This window comes from Rhagoletis pomonella, unplaced genomic scaffold, assembly GCF_013731165.1.
Source record: "Rhagoletis pomonella isolate Grant_MI unplaced genomic scaffold, Rhpom_1.0 Rhpom_scaffold_00008, whole genome shotgun sequence".
Classification (NCBI taxonomy): domain Eukaryota; kingdom Metazoa; phylum Arthropoda; class Insecta; order Diptera; family Tephritidae; genus Rhagoletis; species Rhagoletis pomonella.
In genome coordinates, this window is record NW_023458562.1 from 24143951 (window position 1) to 24168447 (window position 24497).

At 34.4% G+C, this 24497-nt stretch overlaps 1 protein-coding gene across 1 annotated transcript in view; it reads right to left on the minus strand.

Annotated features, from left to right (window-relative positions):
• Positions 1–960: 960 nt before the first annotated feature.
• Positions 961–24497, minus strand: part of LOC118744488 (nitric oxide synthase-interacting protein homolog) — a 160667-nt gene continuing 137130 nt past the window's right edge. The window contains exon 3 of the mRNA XM_036477530.1: positions 961–1277. Coding sequence (XP_036333423.1) covers positions 1237–1277 — 41 coding nt within the window. The 3' untranslated portion in view covers positions 961–1236. The remainder of the gene's footprint in view (positions 1278–24497) is intronic.

Here is a 24497-nt window from a genome sequence, read left to right on the forward strand (position 1 = left end):
GCAGATTCCCAATAATAATAACTAATTATTTGTTTAACCATTTTTTCATAGTAACTATATTTTATATGTCCGCCAAAGTATTAAAAAATAGTTAAATAAACAAATGGGTATTGTTACTGGAAGTCTTCTGAAGAGAACCAGAATTTTTCGCCAGAAAATTCTTGAATTTAAAGAATTCTATACCATTTCTACGAAAAGTTGTTTTTTCGCGACATAAAATACGTGGGAAACTTTGAGCGCTTTGAGCGACCTCGAAATATTTTTTGATTTAAAAAAAAAAAATAGAAGTATCATTTTTTTCGATATAGATCAATCCTAGGAGGAGAGCATTAAACTTCCGACTTTACTTATTTTGAACCACCCTAGTGTACAAGTATATTAAGTTGGTTTAAGAAGACACTTACTAATATTCTTTAATATTTTCGTATTGGTAGTGGCTAAGAAAGCTTTGACTCCACATTTAATTTTGTATAAATTTCTCTTTTTAAACGCGTTTATTAGAAAAATTTTAAGAGTATTGATTTGAAAATGAGTGAAAAGTTTAAGGAGATACGCTATGTGATGCGTTCTTGCTATAAAAAAGGCGAACAATGCAAGCGGAACAATTTTGTTTACGGTGAGAATGTAGTGAGCGAACGCCGGACCCAGGAGTCGCTACAACTAAGCGAAACGGTCAATTCCGTTTTCTACTGTGAACAACTCGACCATTTGATCGAAGAAATCGAATAAGATCTACCAGAATTGGCCAACAGAAAAGGAGTTCCGTTCCACCATGACACACATCTTTGATCACTCGGAACAAATTAGCGGAACTTGGTTGGGAAGCTTTTCATATGATCCAACCGTTAGTACATGGCCACTATTGTATTTATAATTAATTTTTTTACGCAAATTCCTAACCGAGATCTGCAATTTTGTTTTTTAAGACACATAGCGTCATTCTCAATTATGATTGCTAATATTATGTTGGTAACTTTTTTGTTACTAAAATATACTTTTGGGACCTATGCAATTATGGGATTTTTTATGCTAAAGTAATACAAAATATTGATCATAAAGCTATGCTTTTTTATTTACTTTATTTTGCTGTTCGTTTGCTGGCATTTGAAAGTAATTTTTTAAGTCACAGGAAGCCGTAATTTTCAATTATGATTACTAAAATTATATAGCCCTATTTGTTACTAAAATATACTTTTCAGTACCTACGTAATTAGGGGATCTTACTTGGGTAGCAAGTTAAATTTGACTCTTTGCATCACTTGGCGTTAGAAACATACCTGAAACGAGAGAGAGAGAAAAATATTTCGTTAGTACAATGTGAGATGCTATAAGTTACATATTTACATACATATGTTATAATTTGCAGAAGGATTTTACTTAAAATTGTTGGGTTGATTAATTAACCCTTTAACTGTGTCACCAAAGCTGGGTGGTTGGGGAAACATACCGCACTTACATATTATTTGCTCTTGATAGCACTGCGGAACACCCACTTTAGGGTGTCAAACGTTATTTTCCATTCGTTCGTCACAACCAAAATGATTTATCTTCAACTCATAAAATTTTTTTTACAGTGGGTTAAATTAAATGAATCATCTTTTAATCCAAAATTCCATCAAGGTGCATGCAATTTTGTATATAAATTGACTTCTGGGACTATCCGTATATTCGGCTACTCGTTCAGATATTCGTGTAAATGTATAAAATCCGGTTAATATGTGTTCTCTTTTGTTATACGGATATCCGGTTAATAACCGCTAATTTCCGGTTAGGACTCCCAGCCTAGTACAATAGAGTATAAATGTTCTATAAAAATGTTAAGCCTGTGATTGCGCTATAGGCCTTTATTCAAATTTGAAGTAATACCATAGAGCCCTTATCTTCAGAGACCTGTAGTAAAATTCAGCGAGCACTTATTAATTTTTTTTTTAAGTCATAATTTAATTTCTTTCACTATCGGTTTTTTAAGTCCATATGTACGGAAGTTAAATAAAAATGTCAGTTAGAGGGTTAAAATATTCTACAAAAGTTTTAAACAGAGAAATTTACAAGAAATTGTTAGTTTAAGTCCAATACGGCCAGAGTATAGAAATAGAAATGTTACCAGTTATGAGTCGTTTTCGAATTTCGAGTGTTTTTAGTTAAATAAAAACTCAAAATATTTTTGAAAAAAAGTTTTTTTGTCCGATTTCTCCTTTAATATGAATCATGTTTTTTCTTCATTTCTAAATTTGTTACCAAAAATTATTATTTCGCGAACTGATAAAATCTACAAAGCGTATTCGCTTGCTTTCGCTAAAATTTTTAAAACTTCAACAATTACTTCTACACAATGTATGGGCTTATGTGTGGTAACTATGCACATACATATGTATGTAAATACATAAATATATGTATGCATACATATTTATGCCTGTATGTATGTTTGCCTAATAACTTAAGCAATTGACAATTAATTGGTTACTTTCGAATTTAGGTCAAATGAATGGAAATCCTACACTCGCTTTTTGGCTTATCGGCTCTGAAAAGGTGCTACTTTTCAGTTTTTTTATATACTTTTACTATTCTTCTATTTTGGCATACTTAGTTACTTTTTTTCGACTGAAAGTAATCAGACAAGTCAAGCCCACACACGATTTACCAACCACCAAATGGAAAGCTCAGATAAATAAGTAAAAAGAAACAAAAAAAAAACGAAGCAAGCGAGCGGCCAAGTAGTCGGACAACAAAACCGTAGACAATTAAATTGCCACCTGCATGTTAATTATTAAAAAAATTTTAGTTTTCATTTATTTTTTGGCTACAAACTTTTTTCAAGTTTGCGAATTTAATTTTGTAAGAACATTTTTTTGACTGTTTTTTATTTTTCACATTTCTTTCTTTAGAAGCCTTGTTTTCTTACTATCTTTTCTTGTGTCATTTGCTTGCGATTTTTTTTTTAATTTATTCATTCCACTAAGATTTTTTTTACAGCTTAAACACCTCCGCTGACAAAACGAAAAAATTATAAATTCACACTCGGCAACAAAGCAGTTCAAATTATTTGTGCAAACAGGCATATCTGCTTATACATATCTACAGCTAACGGTAAATACAAGTTTTGCCGGTTAACTGTTAATGAAAGTGTTGGCGGTTGATGCTGGTGGCATAGTGGAAAGAAAGATAAGTCAAGTCATATGTATAAGAAATATAAAAAAATGGGCGAATGAACTAAAAAATGAATAACTCAAAATGTAGAAAGAATCAAAAAAAAACTTTTAAAAGTTATTTATAATCAAACTTATATATGCTATTGATATAGACCAGATAAGTGGCTTTAACAAATTGCCAATTTGATAGACTGAGACCCGATAAACCAACAGGATCCAGTGTTTGATATAAAAAGATCAGATATCGTCGCTCGGCGCGCAATTCCTCGCATACACCAAATTCAATACCACGTACAAGGTACAAACTTAGCCTTACCTACCAACATAGGCAGATACATAGTACACTACCCAAAAAAAACCAAGTGAGCAAAAAATCCAAATTTTTCGTTTAGTTTTGACAGGCTGTATTTCGGTATTACGGTGTCGGTAATGAGACTTAAAAAAAATCATTTTGAAGCTTTCACGTTCTAATTTCCACAGTTTTTGGCCAACATTTTTTTCAGGGCTTACAGTTCTCACGTAATCCTAAGAGGTAGCGCGAAAAAATATTTTTGAATTTTTTTTTTTTTTGGTTCACGGGCTTGAAATTTGTTTTCAGTTAGGCCGGCATATGTATCGGATATCCTCTTCATTTAGCTTTAATTTCCTGTTTTCAAATCTCCCTTATTTTTTTTTTTTTGAGTAGTGTATTTTAAGACAGATCACAAAAATTCCTCATTGAGGAATAAAACATCAAACTCCCTCCTCACTGCAACTCTTTGTTTATATTCTTTAATGTAACTAAGTCTTTTCTCTACTCTATATTTACCTCAAGCTTCCATGCCACTCAAAATATTACCCTTTTTAAAAGTAGAACGCTCTTTAGCTTATCTAGCTTTCATCACTCATTATGTAGTTATAATCAATCATCAATCAAGGCGATGAAAATAAAAATGGTGCCGAATAAACTCTTTTGCATATCATCGATGTTTTTGCAAAACCGCCCATCGACCAGTTGCAAAGCCGCCTAAATCGCCGTTGCGGCAAAAATGAGATTTGGTAACCCTGAACTCCAGGCATCGAGATTTATGTATAAAAATCGTTAAATAGCTATTAACACGACAGAAAGCGAAGCGAAAATACCGCCTGTCAAGGCAATGCCTTCAAAGAATAAACCGTTTTTTCGCTCTCCTATTTGAGTGCCGTAAGATAGGCGGTTTTGCAATTGGGTGATGGGCGGTTTTGCAAAAATATCGACGATATACTTCTCATGCAAATAACTGAGTCAACCAATTGTAGTGCTCTGAAAAATCTCAGATCAAGATCGTATTTTGATGGCTTTGCTAACTCTGTTTTAAGAATATCAGCGCCTATTAATTGTAAAAGCTTACATATTCCATTTTTTCATATTATGTATACACAATATTTTTGGCGAGTTTTGGGAATGTGGCAGAAATGTAGCAGCAGGGAGTCCACCGAAACTAGTAAAATTTTGAAAGTGGTCTACGAGAAAACAAATTTTCGGAGCATCTGGAGTAGACCATTGAGACGGAGTAACCAAAATGAATTTCTCTCTGTGTCACCTCATATATACGTGGTATTGCATTTGATGGATACGAGGTATTGCTCTCTATGCGACGATAAATAAATAAAAATCAATTTTTCATGTATCAAGTAATAGTGAGAGACTATAATTTTGTGGAAAGACATACATACATACGGTAACTCAAACAAGGGACCTCGTGTTGATTTTTTTAATATGTACTCTTTAATGTTTTTCGAGTTAACTTATTTTTCTTGCTTTTACATAAAAATATTTTCACAGCTTTAACCAAACCCATATAAATTAAGGTTTCAAACTATATACAAACTATATACGAAGTTCAGAGTTTTCATAAAACTTTCAACTTTTAAATCTGAATCTTTAGTTTTATAGTCCATATTAGGGCTGTGCGATTAATTGATTATTCAAAATTTTAATTAATCATAAAGTAAATAACTCAATTATTCGATTAATTGGAAATTATGATTACTCAAAAGTTCAATTACTCGAGTAACCAAGATTTTGATTAAACAAAAACAAAAATATAAGAGTAATTAGCTTTTTGATTAATCAACGTTATGAGTAAAATGAGTAATCAACATTTCAAAGTACTGTTTACATATAAAGCAGTTGAAGTTCCTTGATACTTTGAAAACGACGTTTCTGTTTTCAAAAAATTATTTTTTCATGTACAGAATGTATTTAAAAAAGAAAATAAGCATTTTCCAAAGCAAACTCATTTAACGAGCAAAATTAATTTTTTTGAGTAATCATATATCAAGTAACTCGATTAATCATCGTTTTGAGTAATCAAAATCTTGATTAATCGAGTAATTGATTAACCGGAAAACTGATTAACCACCTTGGTCGAGTAATCGAATAATCGCACAGCCCTACCGGCAAAACTGTTGATTATATAAAAAAACGTTATATGAACAGATTAAAGGAATTGTAATTTTTAATTTTTTTAAGTTTGTTTGAGCAAAATCGGACTAGTGGTTCTCGAGTTATGTCAAAAAAAGACCACCAAAGGTGACAATTTCGCCTATATGATAGTTATATATATATCTCGATTCCTAGACGTGACCCAGCGAAACGCCGGGACACGTATAACTTGTTTTTGACCGATATAACATTTCCCGTTGGTTTCATCCCATCCTGATTTTGACTGTCGCATAGTGTAATTGACAATTTTATCTTGGCGACGGCTTTTGCGGAGTAAAATATAAAGCAAAATGACAATTTAGATTGCCAAATGCATGAAAAAAATCATTCGGCTGCTATCGTCCTGCTACCTGTTTAACATGCTTTGGCTTGAAGTCTACTGTCTTCAGTAAAAGGCGTTATTTATTTTTTGGTGATTTCCTCCTGCATTGATTATTTTTATTTCGATTCGAATCGATTCAAAAATATTTTTTTTTGCACTGATCTGGGATCGCTTTGAATCCCATAAAGTCTTTTTTACTTGTTATGAGATTCATCATCGTTTCCTCAAGTTCTAGCCTACACCTTGGAAACCTAATTCATACAGGCAGCACAACACAGGGGTCAGCAGTTGTTACGTCATCGCTTACTACAAACATGTGCTTAATTAAATGATAGCCAAATAAATAATAGCCAAAACCACAATTAGCCGCGTAGACGCCCAGGTGAAAACCACAAAATATGCTACCGAAATATTCGGCCACATTACGTTAAATTGGCTGGTGGTAAGAGAAAAAACAGCAACAGTTGCATGCTGACAACACTAAAATTTCACTCTACCCAAAAAATAACTTTTTTCTACTATTATCGGCGACACTTGGCGGTGCGGCAACTAATGAAATTTTAATTTTAGGTATAGTTTATATAATTGGACAACGAAAAGTTAATTTGCAAAAAAAAAAAATAAAAAATTTAAACCATGAAAGTACCAATTACTAAGCACCGACAGCCCGATCGTTCGACCAGCATTTGTTGGCAATTTGATGGGCGAAAAAACGCTGCAGTTAAATTTCAAATTGTTTGTTATAGATATTTTTGCGGAATTAGCGATTAAAATCGGCATTGCAGATCGCAGCAAAGGCGAGCAGTTACCTATGCCGAAAAAAGGAGTGGTAGAAATGTTGTTAGGGAAGGTGTAGTGAGTCAGTCAGCAAATGGCAGATGGTGCAACGCATTTTGAGAAACAGAAAAAAAAAAACATTTGTTGCACTTTTTTTTTGACGCACACTACATTTGTTAAATTGCGAAATAGCAGGCAGGCAGGCGGCGCGCAACCTTTCAACTTGACAGCCGTCGACTTCAAACTCTTCAAGGCGCTATTTTAGAAGCTGCATTTTTGAGCTTTTTCCTTATGCTTATGCCCGGCTACAGCGAAAAACAGCTGCCAGCAGCCGTAGCGGCAGTTGTTGTCATCACTGCCGTCACTACCGCTTTGTAGCCAATTGGAATCTAATTTAGCGCAAAATTCGATAAGCGAAAAAATTGGTTTAAAATGCACACAAATAAATAGCCAGCAGTCAGCAGCCGCCGTCAACGAAAAAGGATTCAAATAAATTTCTACATTTTACGAGTGCAACAAATGCCAAATAACCGCCAAAAGGCAGCGGGTAAGATGCCAAGTCAAGGCAAAACAGGCAGCTAAGCAAGTCAAGCCGCAGCCTTAAGTCAAACAGCAGCAACTCAGCAGCACATGTTCATGAAATTGGCAAAATAAACAAAAAAGCTAAAGAATTAAGTATAGAAATAAAAAGCTAAAAACTACCGTAGCAGGTGGTGGCTTAAACGTCTACACGCAGCAGATAGCATCGTAAACGGACGCGTTTGGTATATAAAATTGCTAAAATTTAAGTTTTATGTATATACAAATGTAAGTGAATGCGAATGTGTATATTTAGAAATACATATATTTTGTAGCTGGCGCTGTCGAAAAACGTACATAGCTAGTTGGCGGTGTTAGTGTAGAATTAAATGAGTTCAAGATTAGATTAACAACCGGCAGACAGGCGGTTAGCCCGGCTTGTACGCATACAATAAGTACGAGCATTCATTATTTTTGTATGCAAAAAATTCGCGCTTTTAATGACCGGTAGTATGTTGGCAATTTTACGTTGTTAACTGCAGACGTTTATGCCAACTGACAAGTATTTATGTAGATAGCAACATATGTACATACAAATGTAGTTTAAGCTGTGTTTAGCTGATTAAGATAGATGGTACTCACATATACCTACATACGTATGTACATACATATAACTAAATACTACGTACGAAGTAAATTTTTATTTTTATCTATTCAATTCTCTTAAAATTTATTATCAAGTTATTTTATTTTACTTTATTATATTTCACTTTACTTTGTTTTATTGAGTTTTTTTTATTTGGTTTCAGTTTAATTTATTTTGTTTTAGGGTTTACTTCTATTTTAGATACATTAGGAGTGTGAACCTGTTATAAAATGTACCAATTCCGACGGTGAATAACCCGAGCTACCTTCGACTGTCTGCTCTCCTTTTCGGCGCACACAATCGCAATTGTCAATAAAGCACCCAGCCGCAACAAGGTCCTCAAGTCGCTAACGGGCAGCACCGGGCAAAGACAAAGAAACGTTGTTGGCATCGTACAAGGCAATAGGCCGGCCGGTTCTGAACTATGCAGCGCCCGTGTGGTCTTCGGGGACTAGTAGGACGCTGTGGATGAAGCTGCAGACCTGCCGAGACATGGAACTTAGGACAGCAACAGGATGTCTTACGATGTCGACGCAACCTCATCTGCACGACGAGGCTCACATGCTCCCTATTAAGGAGCATAACACAATGCTCTGCAAGCAATTCCTAAGAGGGTGTCACCGTTCTTCTTGCGGAAGAACTCTCACCACGGCACGTCAGGAAGCATCTTTACGTACTGACGTACGAAGTACAGAGTTTCATAAAACAACCTCTGGACCCAATTGCATACCGACAGGCCCTAAACGTCATTTACAGCGAATCGGGCTCGAATTACATAAACTCTCGACCTGCGAATGCCGTTTTGGGAAAACAACCACCCAACGTGGGTAGCAGAGGAAGAGGAAGACCACCACTGCTATGGAAAAACCAAGTGGAGAAGGACTTGGCTTCACTTGGCATTTCCAATTGGCGTCAGGTGGCATAGAAGAAAAGCGACTAGGGTGCTTTGTTGAACTCGGCCAAAATCGCTTAGGCGGTTACAGAACCAAAGAAGAAGAAGAAATTAAAAGCAGGCCGACCCGATGTCGGGTTTCTTTTTTTTCTAATGTTGGAGAATATTAAAAAAACTGGAACTACACCACCCCGTTTGTTCTGCCTTTTCCAAGTTGTATATGAAGGCAAAGCAAATGGATATTAAGGTGAACGAGGATAAAGCAAAGTATGTATCTCCAGGTATCCAGCAAAAAGTCTACATATTAGGGGTTTAGGTTTTTAGAACCAGTTTAAGCAGCGAAAAACATTGTCTGGTTTGTAAACTAACGGATAATCGCTCTAGCCGACAAGTGCTGCCTTGGCCCGAGTAGGCCACTGAGAAACAAGAGCCTCCGTCGTCGTACAAAAGCCACCCACGAACAATTCTGGCTAAATAAGTTCGTAGAGCGTAGTTCGTAAGACAAATGAAAGACAGATAGCAAGATAGTTCGAAAGAGTTTTTTTTTATTCTAGCACAAAAGCCTTAGTTAAAGCTTTCAAATTGCTGTAACTGTATGAAAGTATTTATACAGCAAGCTTTTTCAAAAGCGCTTTGGAGCTGAAAGCAAAGCAGTTTTTGATTTTAAAATTTCTATTTAATTTTTCAGCTTTATGGCGCTGCTGTAAATAAGATATCAAAATATTCAAATAAAAACCAGTCTTACAACCAATCTTTTGAATAAAATCGAGCAAGTATTTTTGCCGCTTTTCATTGACGGTAAGTTTTGTGATATCTTTGCAGCTGAGTCCATGAGAAAAGCTCCTCTTCCCTGCTCCTCAGTGTGAACACCAGGAGCTTCGCTTTGTTCCGCCTTGCTTCGCTTTTTGTGTGAACGCACCCATAGAAGAAAAGCTCTCCCATTCACCACTTGTTCATTATTTAGCACGCGTCGATGCAATAGCCTCAAGACTTCGAGGCTCGGGCAGCGGAATTTTTTTCTTTTTTAATACAATTTTCTTTTCATATTTAGAATTCATTGTTTTACAAAGAAAAAAAATATTTTTTAATTTCATTTAACTTTTAGAAAGTTAGTTTATGTATTTTATACTCCAATTTAATTTTCTTTTATTGTTTAGGTGTAACTATTTTAGAAAGAAAAATTTTTTTTAAATTTCATTTAATTTTTAGGAACTTATTTAATTTTTCTGTTTAAGATTGAATTTTTTTCGTGTTAAGTTTAATTGTCATTTAATTGTTACATTTTATTGTTTAAAAAAGAAAAATACTTTTTTAATTTTATTTGATTTTTTTCTTAATATAATTTGCTTTTCTTTCGTCAACTTCATTTCTTTTTAATTATTAGATTTTATTGTTTTGATAAGAAAAATATACTTTTTTATGTATTTAATTTTTAGGTGCTCACTTTATATGTATTTGTTTGGATTTTATTCGTTTGTCTGCTTTCATTTTTAGATTTTGTTTTAAAACTAAAATATTTTTTTTTTTAATATTTAATTTTTAAATGCTATTTTCTTCGTTTTGGGTTTTATTTTTTTTCGTTTCTAACTAAATTATTAGATTTTATTGTTTTAAGAAGAAAAAAAATATCTGAGTTTCATTTAGTTTTTAAAAACGTTTTTTTTTTATTTAAATTTTTTTTCCTTTATTTATTACTTCGGATTGTTTTCAAAATAGAAGTATATATGTTTATGTTTCCTTAATTTAACTTAATAAAAACAAGCTTATTGCGAACAGCATAACGCTAAGACCTCCTCGTTAGCAGATCTTTCAATTAGTCTTTCGAAAGATAGTAAAGAGCTTTCAAGAAAGCTGCCAGAATTGACAATTGCGCATTAAGTATATTATCAAAAATACTTAAAATCGAGGAAAAACACACTCGCTAATCATGTGTAAAGCGATTTTTAATACGTGCTGGGTATGTAAAGTTCGGTTCCGCATGAACTTATATTTAATTTTTTACTTGTTGTTTATATTTTAATCTAAAATGTCAAATTTTGTTAATTTTTTTTTATATATTTGACGTTTTTAAAAGTGCGTGACTACCTCCAAAATTATATTTCAACCCAAACAATAGCAGCTTAGTCAATTAACTCGTTTTAAATTACAAGTACTTTCCTGCTGAAGATACAAGTAACATCGTTAAGTAGCATACAAAATTAGTTAGAGCAATAAGATACGTAAGCAGGTACTAGAAGCAGTAGATTTTCGTGTGATTTGTGTTTGACACTTGCCACCTCTCAGCATTAATCACACTATATGCATATACAGATGTAGGTACATACTCTTCCAATTTAATCGCCTACAAAATATCCGATGTTGCTTTCAATTCGTTTTTTAGACAATTTTGTAGTAATTGCCCTAACTTCTCTATTCCACCACACCTATCTAAGCATTTACGTTTTTATCTTCAAAACAAAACTTTTTAGTTACGCTATCCGCTGGGGATGTATAGCTCCAACGCGCATGCGTGCACGCACTCAAGCATACACAAGTGGGAATTCAGCGAAGCAAAGCGCGCGGCGGTGGTGCCCGTGCCTGCGCATTCGTTCTGAATTTGTTTTTTTTCTTTTTATAATTGAAAAGTTTTTAAAGCGGGTAGTATACATAGATAAGACTTGGAATTTAATTACAATGTACTAAAATTTCTCTTAACACATAAAATTTCCTGTATGTATACCTACGTATGTATATAGTACAGCGCATTCAAGTTTTCTTGTTACTAAAGTCATATTAAAGGCCATTATTGCCAAGAATAGTAACTTTTGTACGAAAAATGTGACCAGAATACCAAATAATTAGTACTAACATTCTCGCCCTGTGAAAAAGAAAAAGCAGCGCCTTTACTTAAAATTGAGATTTTTGATAAAATTTTTTCTAATAACTAAAAAATGTTGAAATAAAATCTTTGTTTTGTATTTCTTCCAAAGATATGTATTTGACTACGAGCTTAGTTTTCAGAACACAATTTCCGGTCGAGGCCTAAAAATAATTAGTACGCCACACTTTTCAGCGATTTTAACTAAGCATACGGCATACTAATTACTAAATATATATTTTTTTTATTTTGCCTTCGTTTCTGTCACACAATTTCAAAGTATGCGCTTTGCATGCGAAATGAAGTCGATAATGAAAATAAAACTTTAAGTATTTATAAAAGTTTTTAATGAATAAGCTTAATATAAGTAAAAGGGAAACCGAAAAAAATATTCAGCGAAAGGTGAATAAAGCAATACAGAACAATAGACACCATTTATTTCTTAGCGTATGCAAAAAAAAAAACCATTCATTGTCTATGCAATTTTTCTGGCGTGGCATACAAAAATTTTGTCACCGAAATGAAAGTTGTAGAAAGAAATACTTGTTTAAAAAAAATTAAAAAGTGATAGTTGAAAGTGTATAACAAGTTAGGAGCTGTTGTCATGAATACATACCTTTATGAAAAAATTTGCAATAATCCAAACTTGCTCATTATTTTCCTATTTCAATCAATAATCATTACTCTAGATGACACAAAATCGCTACCCTAAGCACCTACTTAAAGAGTTAACTAAATAATCCAGTACATTTAATCGCTGCATAATCGATTTTTTTACTCAACCGATACCTTTGTCCTTTTTTCTTTCCAGCAAGACAAATTTTTGCAAGTGCATGTGCCGTTTCTGAAAGCGAATAATATATTTGCATTAACTAAAATACCACCTAATATCTTCATTGTATATAAAAATAACAAAAAATAAATAAGATAACAGCAGGACAGATTTTTAGGATCTTTAATTTTTTGAATTTGCGTCCGTTCCTATTATGACAAAAAAAATTGAAGAAAATTGTTTTTCTTTTAAATTTTGTATGGAACCACTTTTTAAGATTAATACAAGAATGAAGGTAAAAGTGGATATGAAGATTAAGAAAAGAATAAAGATAAAAATAAAGATGTGGATAAAGATGAGGTTAAAGAAAAAGATAAAGTAAGGGAGAGACATAGAAAGACCTCAACGCACCTCGTTCCAAATCAACTTATCTCAACTTCCCTCAGCTCACCTTGCATATCTCCAATCACCTCAACTCTTCCCAAATCACTTTAACTCACCTTTACTTATCTCACCACAATGCCTCAACTCACAATATCTCAACTTAACTCACCTCACTTTAACTCACTCAGGGTTCATGCGACGATACTCAAGGGAAAGTTTAAGATGAAGAAGCTCTCATTCCGATGAACCCACCCGATATACCAATCGATCAATCAACAAATCATTGTGGCCTGAATCTAGAAAGGTTTCTCACAACAACTGCAACTTTGGACTAAGTAGGAAATCGAGAAGTCCTCCCCCGTCGTACAAAATTCACACTCTATAAGTCACTCATAATGCCCGACCTGGTGTATGGCGCAGAAGCATGGACAATGACAATATCCGATGATTCGGCTCTTGGAGTTTGCGAAAGGAAGAGCGCACAGAAAGACCACTGGTGTTGTAATACGAAGTCTTTGGTTCATATCCCAGTGACCGCGGTGAAGAAGCCTGATAAGGAGATGTGGTGATCTCCGAAATAGAAGCTATAACTTCTACCTACATATGTGTAAATTATTGAAGTTAACTAAATGTATTTTAAAATAAGTTAGGAGTTTTTAAAACAAGAAATTCAGGAAAATTTTGTATGTTACAAAGTTAATGCACATAGTTCCCTGGAAAAGTTACTTGTCTTCTTGCACGTGAAGCATGAGGGGCAAACACGAGATTGTATATTTATGTAATTTATGCCTACACATATGTATATATGTATGTATGTACATAAGTAGCAGTAAAATACGAGTCGGCTTAATAAATAAGAAGCGCCAAGAGCTACTTAAAGTACCAGCATGGAGTCTTAAAAGCACAAAAAAGAGACAAACTCTCATTTGTAAAAAAACACCGACAAGCAAACACAATAAGTCAAATTATTAGATATATTCTGTAGTAGGTTTGAATGCGGCGCGCCGTTGCTAGCCATTATAATTAGGTGTACCCAATCCAAAAATTTAACAAGCAACCCGCACGAAATGACCAACAAACGAAAGCAATACTGGCAAAAGAGAAGCTCAAAATACACGTGTAAAAGCCGCATAAAGAATCACTGCTTTGGCTAAGTTAAACGTTCGATATGTACATACTTAAACGCTGAAACTGTTGAGCGTGTTGTACACGATTGCGACGAGTTAAAAGCCACTGGGAAGTAGTAAATTAGGGGTAATGCGACGCGCCGCACGCCGAAGCCAAAACTACTCCGTTGTCGGTCAAAGCCATACTCACGTACGTATATATACGGTGACCATCCGTCCTCTATTATACGGGCCAGTTCTTTTATTCGTCAATTGTCCTGGTAATTTTTTTATTTCATACAGGCCGCCAAGTGTTCTGTATTTCTTTTAATGCCCCGTATTTGTCCCGTATTCGGTATTTTGGCGTTTCAACAGCTCAATAAAATAAAAACAGTTTTTATTTTTAAATCTGCACGCTGGTGATTCGAATTGAGGAGCACATATGTGATTTCTGAAGTTATAATTTTGCGTAGAAAAAATGGGTATTTGTGAGTATGAATCGAAATTAGTTAATGATTATTGTTCAAATTTCTAAAAAAAAATTTCACAAGCATTTAGTTTTTTAAAGGTTTTCTGTATGGAGCAAAGCATATTGAACAAGTAGCAGTAGTAGAGCAGCTGATTTTACTTTTTCGTCTTTAAATTGTCATTTTTGTTTACATTTTACTCTAAAATTTCAAATTATTTCGGCAGCCAGTTTAAAAACGCCCTATCTCGGAAAACTTTTCAAGAACGCGCTACGATTTTTCAAAAATTTTTTAATTTGCTACCCCACTACGCTTTATCCTATTCTTACTACGCTTTTTGCATTTCATTCAACTTATGGGTAGCAACTATTTGTAAATCACTATAACCTCACACATGTGGTAAACAGGCCAAAGCTTCAAGAGCTAAATGTATACTCTTACTACAAATTGTGCAAGAAGCGTCTTACTAAAAATATCTGCCCCATCGGTCAAATTTTCGCCTAACAGAGAGAAAGATTCAATAGTCGTCTTATTGTACAATTTCATAGAAATCAAACTATCGATATTCTCAAATATAGTAAATTTTCACTTATTTTTGACGAACGTGCTGGGGTAAGTGGCAAAAAGTTATTAGTTTTTCAAGCTGGGTATTTGGAAAACGCCACTGTACAAGAAGCAAATATAATACAATGCTTAAAAGAGTACAAATGCAAATTAAAACTTTAAATATGCATATGAATTTAAAATAATGACCAATTTTTGTCGTTTGTTACGTTTTTTTTTTACTTTTTACTACGATTTTCTGGTATTTTGCTACGCAATCGGTTTCGTGAGGTACCAACCCTGCCCGTGCTTCAAACGTTGTCGGACATTTCCAACATGTTTCCCTGCCTAGGTTGGTTGTAATAAATTTTGCGGGATAAAACTTCCGAGCAAAAAGTTATGGAAAAATATTCTACAAACGTGTGATGCTACAACTGAATATTTATGTGCTGCTTTCAAAAAAGATCGAAAGCCAAATAAAGATGCTGTTTCAGTGCCATTGAACGAGGTTTAAAAATCCTCTAGCTTTTGTGGAAAAAAGTGGCAAAATTATTTTTTGTCCCGTATTCGGCTACCACAAATATGGTCACCATACGTATATATGTACATTAGACTGCATCACTCCCCATATAAAAAAAAAAAATCGGTACTATTTTTCCATTGGAATTATAAAATCTATTATATCTTAAGACGTCCACCAAAATATTTCGAAAAAATATCAAGATTTAAGTGAGCTGGATCAATTTCAAAATACCTCCAAAAATTCAGTTTTTTATGAATAAAAATAGTTTCTTAAATTTTTTTTTTTTTTTTAAAAATCCCCTCAAATGACAAAACGGTTTAAGCTCAAAAAAATTGCATAAAAGTATTCAAGAAAAGTTAAAAAAAAATTTTAACGGAATCGTAATGATGAGATTTTTGATACTGTTTTTTAACTTTTTTCAAAGATTGGTATAAGAAAAACTTGAATAACTGAGCCTAAACTCTTCTGATTTAGACTTAAGATGTGTCGGTGGAAAGGTATTTTCTCACCCTTTTTATTTATTTGCTAATAAACTCAGTCAAAGGATGAAAGAGAAAGGTAGGATGAACGAACGTCATTCAAAGTTGAATTAAGATGTGTTGGTATTTGAAAAAAAAATTGGGACACGAATGATTTTTGTTTTGACAGAAATAAAAACAGTGTGAAAATACCTTTCTACTGAGGGATAAGTCTAAGTCAGAATAGTTTTGGCCCAGTTATTCAAGCTTTTCGAAAATCAATCTTTGAAAAAAGTAAAAAAACGGCATCAAAAATCTCATTATTACGATTACGTTGAAAAGATTTTTAAATATTTGTATGCAGATTTTTTAAGCTTAATCTGTTTTGTCATCTGAGGGGACTTTTTTCAAAAAGTTCTTTACGAAACTATTTTTATTGATAAAAAGCTCCTGTTTTGGAGGTATTTTCAAATCGGTCCAGCTAACTTAAATCTTAATATTTTTCCCAAATATTTTGGTGAACGTCTTAAAATATAATAAATTTTGTAATCCCGGCGGAAAAACCGCAACTTTTTTGGTGATGCAGACTAATGTACATAGGTACGATACAAATGTAGGCATAAAGACTTTAGAATTACTACGATTTGTGGCGCAAGAATAATAAAAATAATAACAAATTAAAAAACATAACAGAAATAAAGGCGGCATACAGACGAAAGTAAAAAAACAAACGACTATAGAGAGCGATGAAGAAAAAATTGCAAAATCATAAAAATTACGCCGCAGAAATTTTTAGGAATGCTAAAGTCTCAACGAATACAAATATAGTATATAGTGTAGTGTAAAATAGACACAATCGGCCGCTTATGAAAACGCCGAACAAGTTAATTTTAAATAAACATGAACTCTATTTTTTTTCTTTTTGGTTGTTGTGGTTTCCGAACGAGAGATTGAAAAATGACACCGAAATTGGCACATCGCCGAAACTGGTTTGTCTCCAAAACAAATTTGACAAGGGATTACGGAAATTCGTTCCAAAATAAAACTCCATTTGTTTTGTTCCGTAGCTGATTCGATTTCGAAAGTCAGTATTGAGAGAAAGAGAGAGCCTCCTGGTTTACTTGGTGTCAGATATACTTCTAGAGAAAACGAATTCATGGCCTGCCTAGCTGTTAGCAATTAAGTCACCAGATCAGCAAGGCGCAGCTGGAGTAGTAATTGTTTCACAGGGGAGCACGGTTTCAACAACGCTCATGGCTAAGTGGCGTCTGCCTAGCACGAAGTTTGAATTATGATTAGTGATTCCAGATGCATTAGGTTCGAGATGTGGGCATCTTAGTACATTTGGTCAATACTTGAAATTGAGGGTGTTGCGAATGCGACCCGCAGGCATCATGGCAGGTATTGCGCTGTCATTCCGATGAAGGTTTCACTGATTTGTTTTGCGACATTCCAGCACGTACTTTCTGGTCGAATTCAAGACTCACAACTTGACCAGAAAAAGTCCATCTTATCGCACTTTCTCATGTTTTTCTGCCTTTTAGGATTCGTAATATGACTCAGTTAGTTTTTTTAACCCTTATTCTACTATTAAAATCAATAAGGAATTCGCTAAACGTTTGCCGACAGGATCACATAAGCCATAATTTGCTAGCCAGAAGTCCATCTATATAATGTTGGCAACTTATTCTACGTGGCACTCTTAATTATCTTGCCTTTATTTCTGTGTAAAATAAATACGACTCGTCATTGTTATTGATTATCTTACAATAAAAAAGGCTTGTATGTGGCCCTTAAGCGCCACGCGTAGGTGAAGGGAATAAAACAAGCAAATAGTGTGAGTATCATTCAAATTTCGTAGAAAAATCAGAAAGCCGCCAAAAATGGGGGCTAGAAGCTTAAATAACATAAACAAACAACAATAACAACATTACAAGAGCTACAAAAGAACGAAACCAACCATTGTATGAAAGTGGACACGTGTTGAGAATACACGCAGGACATAAACAACGCGGCGGGTAATTTCCATACTGTGGCAAGACTACAATATTGTGGTGAAGGTAAGATGATGGAAAATTTGATTAAGTAAGAAACATTAGTAGGAGTTTATTATTAAATATAATAATTACCAAAAATTTGTAGTGAGGAAGGCAGAGAGGCGTTCTATGCTTGCTTATGAAATGTGAGTAAGTCGTATGGAAAATAAGCAAATTAATAGCATTACAAACAAGTATGCACTATGTAGAAATTCTTAAGGGAATATGGCGGTAAAAACAAAAATTTTTTGTTTTGTAATAATGCCACAAGAGAATATGTTTTGACAACCATTGATAAATATGACAAACACACAAAAGAGTGGTTAAGGGAATGTAAAAAAAAAAATATGTACTTTCAGCAATGGCTTCTTTTTCAGCCGTGTAAAAAAAAAAATCGATTGGAATTCTATTAATTTCCTAAGCACCTATATTTGGCCCCCTAAGTAAATAAAATGTTATCATATTTAAAATTCAAATTAGTTTTTATTTAAAACCAACAAGAGCACTCTTGACACACAGCAACTAGTTGGAATTCGTACAAACTCATTACCATTTTAAATTCACTATCGTGAATGGCCGATCCAACGCTTACACGCTCGAATATTACGCATCAAAAATCTAACCTTGAATTTTTGTTAAGCGTACTTTTTTGGGAGCAATGAACGTTTTGGCCAAAATAATAGTAATACCAGCTAACAACCAACCAAGCTGCGGACTGCGGCCAGCAAGTTAACCAACCAGCAGAAAAAATTACTCTACCACAAAAACAACAGCGAAAGAAAAATAGTAATTTACAATGGCATTGGGTAGGTATGACAACGAGAATTGTAGACAAAAGCGTAAGAGGAAATATAGTATGTATGCAAAAAAAATAAAAAAATACATATACATTTTAGAAAAATAAGCCAAACTCAACGAACCTGGCGTCGAGCAACAACAGCGAAAATATAGTTGTATAGTAGTTGCTAGCATAAATTAAGTGGCCAAAACAAAAAACTTAAATCAACAGCCAACAAGAAGGCAAAAGTAGTAATAATAATAATAATGAGCGTAAAAAATAAACTAAAAACAAATAAACGAAAATAAATGATATTATGAAAATTACTGTTTGTATAAAAAATTAAATAAGCACAGAGAGCTTGCTTGAGTCTATCTAAAAGTTGGAGAGGAAGTGAGACATTAACAAATACATAGTACTTTGCTGGCAGCAATGCCGTTAGTATTGTAAAATATAATGATGAAGGCATAACTTTAAGCTAAAAATAAATAAGTACTTGAATAGAAGAAGCAAGAGATGCAAGCAATGCTTTTTTTTTATGAAATTGCCGAAAGAAATTATACAGCACAGCAATTGCAAGTGCAAAAAAGACAAAAATTATTTTCTAAGTTAAAGCAGTGCGGTATTCTTTATTTCTCCTTAGCTTATGTTTTCCTCTTTTCGAAACATTTTCACGGTGTGTGCTTTTCACAACAGAAGTTTCCCTAAATTTAACTCTTCACAAAGCAAGAAAGTTATGCATCAAAATTGACCATCATTTTTGTGTTTAAGAGATTTCCCCGATCTAAACAGGGAAGAGTGGTCGCACTGCCTGCCAGAAAAGAGGAGTCTTATTAACCGATAACACTTCTCTCCCCTGTCACGAAGGCATTAGAGACCTTTGCACCTCGCGTACTTTACGTATGTACCACCTGACCCCAGTGAAGCATCAGCATGGTTTCCGCAAAGTGAACAGCACCACCACAGCCCTCAATGCCACAAACAATCAGATAACTGGCGGCCTAAACTTCAAACGTCCTTATGCGAGAACAGTCCTTGATTTTCCGAAGGCGATTGACAACTTATGTCATGCGACGCTACTAGAAGGCATAGAGGCTTTCTCTCTCCCACAGAAACTCAAACGGCAGTCGGCGAATTATCGGAGTAGTCGATGTTGTTGCTCCGCTGCATCTGTCTAACAGTGAAGGCTCCAAAATCACGTCCAAGTACGGAAAAGGCTGCCGGAAAAAGCGAAGAATCTGCTGGAGATTCTTTGCACGAAAGCAATTTGTCAATACAAAGTGAGACATCAAATGTCAGCTGAATGGGAGGTGTTCTGAAAGGTTGGCGCTTGGTCGCATTCGCGCCGACCAAATTTGTTGTAAATTAGTGTGGCTGCAACAATTAACAAATCGAAATTCGTGTTTTCGCTCAATTCTACATTACTACGCGCTGGCTATGGAATTGGAAAAGAAAAAAAAAATTAAAAATGCAAGAAATTCGACTCGCCTTTACTGGCTAACCAGAATGGTGAGGTTGTGGTAAGTAGCAAGAGCTGTCAAAAGCTAAAATATTCTAGATGCTTTAAACTGCCCACAATATGTAGCTGTGGTTGTGGTGTATTATTGTTGATGCAGCTAGCGAAATCGCTTGTTGCTGTAGTACTATCTACATTCTGGTTAGCAAGTTTATTGATGAGAATATTCATAATCATGCTAAGGTAATGTGTTTATTCTTTTTTTACTTATTCGGCATTTTTGCCCCAAATGCTCCCAGTGAGTGAGCACAACATCATGTCCAGCAGGCAGTTCATAGTAGGCTGCTATAGACGTAGCACTCGAAGAGACACTGCCTTGATGCGGAGCCTCCACATAGGCACGACAGCAGGCATCTCTATGAGCGGTACAGGTACAGCGTTACGTACAACAACTGCTGGACCCGGTCCTATACAAAAAAATTATTGACAGTGAATGTATCAGTGTTCATTCACTACCGGTGGACGAGAGTGAGCTTCAACTGACGAGAGTGAACTTCAACTAACACGAGAAACCCGCGTAAATCTGGCCCACTTATGGTCTGGGTATTATAGCCGTCTCAACTCTTACCTATTCAGACTCGACCTCAACATCCCCAATGAGTGTCCAGCAGGTGTGGGGCGTCGCCACGACACCAACCACCTTTTCATATGCCCACTCAATCCAACTCAACTGACCCCGTAGAAACATTACCTTTCATAGGCCTACCATTAGTTGAGCACGACGACACCGATTGCAAGACGATATAGGCAGAGCTTAGTAAGCAACTAAGACAACAACAACAAGTAAGAAAGTCTAAGTTCGGGCGGAGCCGAACATTAAATACCCGGCGCAAGTATTAAATATATGTTTTCCACCTTTCCGAAAGCTACCGCTACATGATAAGCCGGGGTGTATACATTTTAAGTAAATTAGCGTCCTTAAATTTCGAAATATTGCAGTTTCAAGCATATCTGAAATTTACCGTTATATGAAAAGCGGCCTCAATTTTATTCCGATTTCAACAATTTTCAACGGTTTGCTTTTATGTGGCAAGCACAATAACCATACCGAGCTTGGTACAAATTGCTAGAACGGTTAGCGAGATACATATATGTGATCACAAGTGGGCGGTGCTACGCCCATTTTCCAAAATTTTGTCATAAACGTATTTCTTGGTAAAGAATTGTTGCAATCATCAATTTTGAATAAATTAGCTTCAATATTTACTGATTTATCGAAGATTTTGTATTTCTCGAAATTACCGTTATATGGGATGTGGGCGTGGTTATTGTCCGATTTTAGAAATTTTCGGCCAGTTGGTATGCTGTGCCAAGTTTGGAAGAAATTGGTGTAGCGGTTACCAAGATATACACATGTAACCATGGCTACGCCCATTTGCCAAAATTTTGTAATATTCTTATTTTTCGTCTAAAACTCATTGCAAATATAAATTTTGAGTGAATTATCTTCAGTAGTTACTAAAATATCGCAGTTTTCGTTTTTCTGAAAATTACCGTTATATGGGAGGTAGGCGTGGTTATTATCCGATTTCGCCCATTTTCAATACCATCCGTCCCACGCCCAAAAGAAGTTCACGTACCAAGTTTCGTTAAGATATCTCAATTTTTACTCGAGTTATCGTGTGCACAGACGGACGGACGGACGGACGGACGGACAGACAGTCACCGCTTAATCGATTTCTCTTTTCATTCTGATCATTTATGTATACATTTGTCTATATCTATCTCGATTCGTTTTGCCTGTTACAAACAACCGTTATGTGAACAAAGTTAAAATACCCTTGTGCACAAGTGCGCTCGGGTATAAAAACAGCAGCTATTCGGCAACTTTTTTTACATGTTTAGAACATCTGAAAATATAATAAATTCCAACTCCCAAAAATTTATGGGTACGGCCACTTCTGCTCTCATGGCCTCATAAATATATACATATGTGAGAGTGTTCATACAGCAGGCTTTTCCAGAAGCGTTTTGGAGCACAAATAAAAGTATTTTGTTATTTTGACTTTCCTAGATCAAAATAATGAAATTAAAATTCATTTTTCTGTAACTATTTTGAAGCAAATTTAGCTTGAAGGTATGCATGTTTTGTAGCATATTTGCAGCCAAGAGAAAAGTTCGGTCAGTGTGAACACCTGTACATCATATTATCGTTTCTGATTATAAAAGTTGGAAAATAAAAAGCACTCAAGTCAGCAAACTGAGTAGCAGCGAAATTTGTATGTCAACCACGTAGGTCACACCGCTTTCAATAAAATAAATAAATAAATATATTGATGACAGCTGAACTTTTTTTACTTGAATCTTTTGTTGCTGAGGTATTTAAACGAGTATGAGTGCATTATTATTTTTTTAACAGTAGCCATCTGTTTTCACACTGTGGTTATATATTTTTATTTATATATGTATATATATATTTTTTTTTGCAAATTAATTTGACATTCTGCACACATCACAAGTATGGCAAGAGCAAAGTCAAAGCAAGTTCCAATAGCGATGACCACAACAGCAAGACCGAATTTGCAGTCGTATCGCATACGACTGCTTGTACATACATGGCGAGTGGCTAGAAACTCGCTGATCCGAATATACAAACTTTAGATGTTTTCAATTTCAATGTGCTCTCATTAATTAAATTCGGCATAATTTCTAAGGTTTGTTTTCTTTTATTGCAAAAAAAGTTTGATTTCAATAATATATATATAAGCACCAAATATAGGGAACAATGAATTTTTATAGTATTGAAAAAGTAGGCTTCTTGCGTGATTTACTAGTTAAAGGTTTGCTCATTATGACATTCGAGGTTTGACACTCCCTTAACTCCCCTACAAAAGCTTTGTACACACACACGAACCCACACACAGTGTCTTGCTAATGGAGCCGATTTTCTCAAGAGGCAGCGAGAAAAGTGTTTTCTAAGCAAAGCTTTTATTATTTAATTATGGGCTTCTTGTTGGAAATTATATTGTCGCCTGGGTAAAAGATTGTCGTATGTCAATTTCGGCAGGTTGTGGGAAATCGCGATTGAAGTTTGGAATGCAATTTCACAAAAATGCGACGATATATTTTCTCCGAAGTCTCTGAAAATGTTACTAGTTCACAAAATTCTTAAATTATTCAATTTTTAATGTGTATTGTTAATTAGTTGTGAGTTTATGAGGGATTTTCTTTAGTAAAATTTTGTCGTTCATTTGTTCACAATTTGGCATCCACTTTGTATGAAATACGACAAAATGTGATCAAAATATCTACCAAATTAACGACGCGTTTTACTCAATATCTCGGAAACTAAGGGAGATATGCAAAAATGGAGAGCGCCATTTTTAAGATATAGACTAGTTCAATACGACTGCATCGCCAACTAAATTCTTACTAAATTATCGAAAAATTTGTAGTCATTATCTCCAAAACTAAAGGAGATATCTAAAAACTGATAACACCAATCGAAAGACCTTATTTCAAAATATATAACTGCATCTAGAACTAAAAATCGTCAAAATGGCACTTACGACAATCTTTTACCCAGGCGACGATATGTACATATGTACAGTCAGCGTCAAAAATATGAATACCATAACATTTTGACGATTTTATTTATTTATATTTTTCATACCATTTTTTTTTATGAAAAATATAGTTCGTTCAAGAGCAAAGGACAGTAGAATAAATTTTTTCAATTTCGATTATGTAGAACTCGGGGAAATTCAAGAAATTCCAAAAAATTTTCAACTTCGATTGCTTGAGAAATTTTGGGTATGCAGTTTTGTAGCGCATTAAATTTTGTATAATACGATGGAAGTTTCAAGTCTCTAAAAATTACTGTTTTTGAGAATTTTTTTTGAATTTAAAGTTTTTGGTATTTCAATGATTTCTATATGAAACTGAAAAAATTGATTCTGCTCGTTTTTGCTGTTGAATGAAATATATTTTTATAAAAATATAATAAAAATTAGGTACGGAATATATAAATAAAGAAACGTCAGGGTATGCATATTTTTGACGCTGACTTTATGTGTAAGGTATCGCAAAGTATGTGACAGTCTTAAAAAGTCTGAAATTTTACGCTGTTGGCAACTAAGCAACTATTTAGCGCTAAAAAAATCATTAAAATTGCGCAATCGTCTGCTTGAAAGTTAAAGTGAAGCACTCTAATAATATTAGAGTGCATATTTTCTACTCGAAAGTCAGGCAATTGATTTTTGCCAAATTTCGCAGTTATCACGAATTAACTGAAGTGCTACATACTTATAAGCAGCATTTCCACTACCGTTAAGCAATTGCACAA